This window comes from Alosa sapidissima, chromosome 19, assembly GCF_018492685.1.
Source record: "Alosa sapidissima isolate fAloSap1 chromosome 19, fAloSap1.pri, whole genome shotgun sequence".
Taxonomy (NCBI): domain Eukaryota; kingdom Metazoa; phylum Chordata; class Actinopteri; order Clupeiformes; family Clupeidae; genus Alosa; species Alosa sapidissima.
The window spans coordinates 25266521-25274020 of NC_055975.1; the positions used below are offsets into that span (position 1 = coordinate 25266521).

The window sequence follows — 7500 nt, forward strand, 5'->3', positions numbered from 1 at the left end:
CTCCTTTCTATTTTCTTGACATTTCGGGCTTTACGGTCCAGGAGAAGAAAGGCTTTTTTTCCTCCCTTTGTCAGTGTAGAGCCATTGCCATTTTTCCCTGCTTGCTATACCCTCCCCCCTTCCACCCCCCCCTCCCCAAACCAGAATCAGACAGTGGGAATAAAGACTGATTCATTGTCACTGGTAATTATCCCACCCCCACCTCCCCCCTCTGATGGCTTCACTGCTTTATGGAGTCGTTTGCAAATAAAATTAGTTCAGTTCGTGAGGATATTTGAATCTCCCTCCCTTGGCAGGAAAGTGCAGCATGAAATATGTGGGCAGGTTTTTTTCTCCCCATCTCCTGCCTTACATTAATCTAGGTTGGGCTAAATAGCCTTGTTTAAGGGATAGTATGACGTTAGGGGTCATCGCGGAGTAAGGAAATCAATTTGATGTGGACTTGATTACGAAAAGTGAGATTACCGTATCGATTCTTGGCAGGAGAAATTTCAACGTTGTTCTGGCGTAACGCGGTGTGCCGCGGTGTGTTCGGGCAACTCTGGGCGCCGGTGCTTGTTCGCGCTCCGAACGCATTCAATCTCTTTTCATCCCCCCTCATGTTTGACACCTCATTATCGCGCTTTCTTTTTGTCATGTTTAACTCACGCACGCACTCTCCGCAGACGTCCGACACACCACACACACACACACACATACACACACACGCCACATCCACCACGTCTCCTGAGGTCGGGATGATTTATTTTGCTCGGCGTCTGAGGCTCCTCCACCTCTCCAACCCCCTCTCTCCCTCAACTGGCCCTTGCTTCGCTGTGCTTCGCCTTGCTTTGTCCCTCTCTTTGCCTTTTAAGCCAAGGAGATTTTCTAATAACATGGGTTACATGAGCATTAGTCCCATATAACACCATTACACCTGTATTGCCATTCTGTCGTCTTTTTAAGGAAAGTGTAATTTGGATACATTCCATCAGCTCACATGAGGCGCAGAATCCTATAGATCCACACTGTAATAATAACCCACAGAGGTCCTGATGAATACTACTATTAAGGTTGTAGTTACTCACAGGCTTGGCCGCTCTCTATCTCTTTAAGCTGAGACAGGTCGTTTTGTGTGACTCTGTTGGAACTGAACTCCACACCTCCTGGTCCTACTGCACCCATTGCTCACTCAGCAGCAACCCAGTCAGGGGCCTACTAGCAGGGGGTGGATGGCTGTCCCTCTCTCCCTCCTCCCCTAAGGCTGTCCAGGGCTGGAGGTCTTTTTGGGGGGGTTGGGGCTTCAGCAGGCATGTGTCAGTCAGGGTTTACCTTCAGCTCTTGTGTCTGTCTTTCTGTGGTGAGGTACCTGGACAATATCCACCTTACAAAACAAAGTATTACACACGCAGTCTGCATGCCAAGGCAGCATGTGGTGTGATGCACGTGTATTGTAGTAAATCAATTATAGTGATGTATTGTAATTAAGTACAGTATATAACTCTTACTTTCAGTGTATCTAGTGTGCACATACAGTACACACTAGAATGAAAGGGAGATTTTGAATTCTGTTTCCCTGTGTAGAGAGACGTTTTTCTTTGCCAGTGTGGTCTGCTTGCTTGGCCTCAGGGGTGCGAGCCAAGGGCTCTGAGTCAGTTCATTTTTAATGGCGCTATAAAGATAAATAAAATCCCAAATTGAATTCAGTGTTATGCCAACAGACACGAGTTCACACACACACACACACACACAAGAGACACATTTATAATTTCCCCCGTATGCTCTTCTAGCTCCAGATGAGGTGATGCCACCTGGTGCTGTCCCACGTCCGACCTCTCTCTTGGTCCACTGGAGTCTGCCTCAGAGACCCAACGGCGTCATCACAGACTTCCTGCTCTATAAAGACCACGTGCTCGTCTACCAGGGCAACGACACACAGCAACTCAACATTACAGGTAGGACTACAACCTGCTTCCTGTCACATGCCTCAGCACAGCCAATCAGGGTCTGCAGGGGCAATGCCAAAGCATTGACCTCTGAAGTTCGCCTACAAAAAAGAACCAAAACGGCCATCTTTGCCCATATAAGGAGATCCGGTTGTTAATTAAAGCTAACTACCTATGGCAAGTTGCATTGCAAGTTACTGTAGCTCTGGGGTAGCAAAAATCTAAGTGTGCCGCCTTCATGTACCAGAAATCACAGTATCCACTCGAAGGCAGAGGACAAAAGTGTGTTCAGGAAAACGTCTGCATTTCAGACTTTTTCATTCCCGCAAGAGTTTAACAGGTGCGATAATTCAAAATCCCCATGTTATTTTCCCATAGGAAAAATCGCCAGATACCGGATGTCAAAGATGGCAGCTTTTTTGTAGGTGAACTTCAGAGGTCTATTGAACATCATACTGTAGATGGGAGTCCACTTCCTGTCACCAGCCAATCAGGGTCTACTCCAAGCTGTTCGGTTGTTAAGTTGTGATGCAATAATGTTCCGTTAATACTTTTTCCAGGTTCACCTGGTCCCTATAGCCTGGGTGTTCCCATGCTGCCTTGCGCGCGATTTGATTCACGCTGCTAAGGCAGCCTGGAGACCATGGAGCAAATTTTCGCCTGAGATAGGGGACCAATCACAGAACAAGGGGGAAAGCAAGACGATGATGAGCTATGCACAGACGCATTTGATAGACATCCGTGGCACCCAATAAACGGATCTGGGCATTCCTCATTGAGAAGTGGTGGCGCTAGCCAGGCTATGGTCCCTAAGTAGCCGATAAGAGAATTGTCATGTCATGGACTACTCACTAGCTCCTTCAACGGAGAACTGGATGTTACCCTTGATGATTCTGCTAAGCAGAAACTTCACAATAAATTAAGGTTTATGAGTCCATAAAAAAACACTTACTAAAGTCATGTAGTGAACAAAAACAAAGAATGTCAAAATCCTTATTATGGAGGTGATAGATGAGGAACGAATGTGTGAGTTCTGAGTCGACTGTAGAAGTTGATTTTGTGGATTGTACATGTATGTTGACATACATTACATACAGTACATACTTTTATTCATTTAGCAGGCGCTTTTATCCAAAGCCCAAAATGAGGAATAACATTTAAGCTACAATGCAAAGCAGTCCTTAGGTAGGAATTAATATAACATCAGTCAATACTATTACAAGAGGATGAGTTAAAAGGACTAGTCAAAGTGTAGTAGAGGGAGAATGAAGGTTCGGTGTGTTAGAAGGTTCGGTGTGTTAGGTTATTTAGATAGATAGATAGATAGATAGATAGATAGATAGATAGATAGATAGATAGATAGATACTTTATTGATCCCCAAGGGGAAATTCAAGAACATATTTGAAGTGTTAGGAGAGGAGGAGCCCTTGGAAGAGTTGGGTCCTCAAGAGCTCTTTGGAAATAGAGAGGTATCTGCCCTGGTGGCGCTGGGGGACTCTAAATGAAAATAGTCTGGATTGCTGTGTGTATGGATGGCAGTGCCAGACGACACTTCTTGGAGGAACTCAGCAGCCGAGGGGTAATATAAGCCTTAAATTCAAAAAATACCTTAGGCTGAAAGAACACCTCCGTCTAAACCTGCTCCAAGGAAATGTGTGTCATTGCCAGTGTGATTTATGTGTGTGAATAGTTCCCCATGTGCATATTTTATCAGACAGAATATGATTTTGTGTGAGGAGTGACACAAGACTGTGCTGGAGTTAACACACTGGCATAAACATCTTTTGCACATCGCTGGGTAGTGGTCATCAGGTATTCCCACCAAAGACCACATCACTGGTATTCCCACCAAAGAGCACATCACTGGGTAGTGGTCATCAGGTATTCCCACCAAAGAGCACATCGCTGGGTAGTGGTCATCAGGTATTCCCACCAAAGAGCAGTAAAAGGTCCCGGACCTCTTGCCAGGCCCGTCATGTAATGGAGATTTCTGCGGTTCTGCTCTTCATAAATATCAAATGGCCTATTCAAGTCACTCACTTTAACTACCAGCCAGCCATCGTACTCTGAATTTTTATACACACCAGACCGTTGTCTGACCACACTTAGGTAATACATATTCTTTAAATATTATAACAGTAGGATTATATAATGTAATATTTAGATATATTATCATTTTCCATTTGTACTGTTGTGCACGTTCCAGAATATTCCTCATGTCAGTATCACACATTCTATACGATATATCACACAATGTGATATCTAATGTATCACACTGTTTGTTTTAAAAAAATACTAAATAACAATGGGATTTAGTAATAGTGCATTTTGGGATATTATTCCTGGCTCACATGATTTACAGTTTTGAAATAAGTGCAGTATTATCTTTTCCAACCTTCTAAACTCCTTTACTAGTATCTCAGTGTATCGACTGCTAATAATAATAAAATAAAATAAGATGTTAATCAAAGAAGCTCAACCAAGCTCTGAGGCCTTGTGGCATAATAGGCTACACCAGACACACACACACACACACACACACACACACACACACACAGTGAACTGAAACGTTCCTTTCGCGGAGCGAAAAAATAGTTTTAGAAGATTGGTCTAATTTTTGAATGTATGTGCCGCTATCACGTCTGGTGTAGCCAGTTCCATTGATTACAGTGGAAGCTAATTATCGCAGCATACACTCCTCGAGCGGAGTGCTTCAGTTACGGGCCTGGTGTAGCCTGCCTGTAAACCAAGTCCTCCGTAAGACTCCGGCAGAGTCTCAGTGTTCCATCACCTGTGTCCGGGGATCAGGTGGAGCGGCTGTCTCGCTCGCTCTGCAGAGCATGGCTGCGTCACCTCGCTGATCGCCATTGTCTGTGAGGAGCGCTGGTGTCAGCGGAGGCTGTTGGGCTTGTTGTTTGCGTGGCACGTTTAGGTTGTTTAGGGTGTTTCGTGATTCTCCTCGTGGTCGTGTGATCGTGGTTGAGAAGGGGCCCTGGCCCCCGGCTTCTGCTCCTGCTGCTCCTGGAGGTGGTGTGTGAACGCTGCAGGATGTTTTATTAAAAGGCAGTCGGCTCTCTGACCACCATTTGACCCGAGGTGAAAGTGATGCCTAAATGATGTGAGCCCCAAAAGGCCAATTTTCACTCCGGACAGGTATATTCGCTCCGAAATGAATCATTCAAAATGTCATTCCTCTTTCCTCCGCCCGCTGCCCGTCACCATACACACACACACACACACACACACACACACACACACACACACACACACACACTCTCTTGTCGCCTGATGGAAACTAATTCCCTGCCATAAAAGCCTCAGCACCTGCCTGGTGGAGGGATCTCTAATAAATGTCTTTTAACGGCCTTCGAGATCATTTCCTGCCCGGAGAACATTGTTTTCTCAGATGAGTGAGAACAGGAATGCGCCGCCACCTCCACTGCCAATGCGTCGTGGTTCCGCTCCACCATCATCCTCTCTGCCCCTCCTCTTCATCTCGTCGCTGCGTCGACTGCCGACCGTATATTATGACATCAAAAAGCCTGCTCCTGTCACCGAGGCCAGGATCTCTGGGGATTGAAGCCCCTCAGAGAGGCCCCAGTCCCACCGCCCGGCGGTAATAAACCTCTCCCGTAGTTCACTAGCCACAGCTGGGACGACCATGATGCACCTGGTCCCGGCCCGCCCCCACCCCACCCCACCACCCACCGTCCAATCAGAGAGTCCAGGGTGATCCACTTTGTGTCGTAGAGCCTAGTAGTGTGTTAGTTTCTCTCAATACGAGAGGCTCAGCCAGTGATTTACCACTTACCAGTGTAAACGGTGGCTTGCATTCCTAACTACACTCCCATATGCCATCTAGAACGCAGACAGACATGGTCATTATCGCCTCGGCTGCAATAACACACGGCGATGAGTCAGCCAGACATTGCGTTTATCCATTTATTCAAGTTAATTGAGCATTTTATGCACTTGTGGGTTTATTTTGTGCTTTAGTGATAACGCGTTATGTTAAATTATCAGAACTGTGAATGGTTTAGAGCTCCTCAAAGAATCATATCGTGCAGCTGTAAAATTTTGTGCTTTAACATCTTAAAGAAGATGTGTTAATGGGTGGCAGTAAATCCACACAATGACTTTTGAATTGGGCGTACAAAAACTCTTCAGACTGTCGCAAAAAAAATAAAAAAATATGTATGGGCGAGTTTAATTGAGCCTTCACTTTAAATCTCTACAATCTGTTTTCACGTCTGTCTGTGCGACTGAAGAGAGTGACTCTCTCTCTCTCCACGGCGAGCTTTTTCTTCCACAGCGCTTTTCTCTGCAGCGCTTGTCCTTCACTGGAGCAGATTCATACTTGCTGCAGTCAGCAGAGACACGTGTGAATGAAGCAGAGCCACTTTGCAAATCCATTCTGTTTAAAAGAGAGAGGGGGAAAAAAAAACATCTGTATTCACAGACATTATCCCAAGTCTTTGGCCAGGCTTTGGCTCTGGCTCGGCCCAGGTCTGGCCCAGGTCCGTTCTGGCCCACTTGCCGTGTGAGATTGCAGAGCTTTGGTGGCTGTTCGGGTAGCTCACTCAACATCTGCACGGGCCTTTTCAGCAGTCATCTGTTTATTTTCAGGGAAAGATGTGAGATCAATGGGTTTTCTTACAACAATAACAGAAAATCAATGGTGAAATGGACCTTCCTTCATCGCCCGTATTGCAAATTACAGCTCGTCTGACAGTAATCGGTGGGGCGCCCAAGCGCTGGGATGTAATGTCTTGTAACCCGTCTCTAGTTAATGCGAGTTGATCCATTTTCTTAGGCATAGCGCCACAATACACCCCCCCACCCCATCTCTCTCCCTCTCTTCCATCGCCTTGCTTAGCAGTTGATTGTATGCAAATGCACTGAGTCGTCTGAAACAAAGCAGAGTCTTGTCCGGGCTCAGGCGCAATCCTAAGTGCATTTCACGCCTGGGTTGGTGTTTTAAGGGAAGGACTTGAGCAATCCTCCTCTCGGCCTCTCACCAGCCTCTCAGCTCGAGCAGCTCGAGCTCCTCTCTCTTCCTTTCTGCTTCCTTCATCCAAAAAACAGCAGCCAACTCTGCTGAAATGTTCCCTGCTGAGCTGCAGTATCCCACGCCCAGAGGTGGGCCGGAGATGGGCCACAACCAGGCCGGATTCAGGCCAGCATCTCATGGGTCCTAGGATCCTTGTCTCCTTCCCAGTCCACAGCCCAGCACTCTTGCACCCTTACAGCCTTGTGGTGTTGCAATCTTGCACCCTTGCAGCCTTTTGGTCTTTGCGGTCTTGCGGCCTTGCGTTCGTGGCTATGAGATCTCCCCAGTAGGCGCCGCACCTGGAGTACATAAGTATTACACTGGAGGCTGAGCGCTGAGTACGTGTGTATTACACTGGAGGCTGGGACGAGCGCTGAGTACATGAGTATTACACTGGAGGCTGAGCGCTGAGTACACTGGAGGCTGGGGTGAGCACTGAGTACTTGTGTATTACACTGGAGGCTGGGGTGAGCGCTGAGTATGTGTGTATTACACTAGAGGCTGGGGTGAGCACTGAGTACTTG

At 46.8% G+C, this 7500-nt stretch overlaps 1 protein-coding gene across 1 annotated transcript in view; it reads left to right on the top strand.

Moving 5' to 3' along the window:
* Nucleotides 1-7500, top strand: part of ush2a (Usher syndrome 2A (autosomal recessive, mild)) — a 302735-nt gene that overhangs the window by 99752 nt on the left and 195483 nt on the right. The window contains 1 exon segment of the mRNA XM_042073212.1: nucleotides 1770-1934. Coding sequence (XP_041929146.1) covers nucleotides 1770-1934 — 165 coding nt within the window.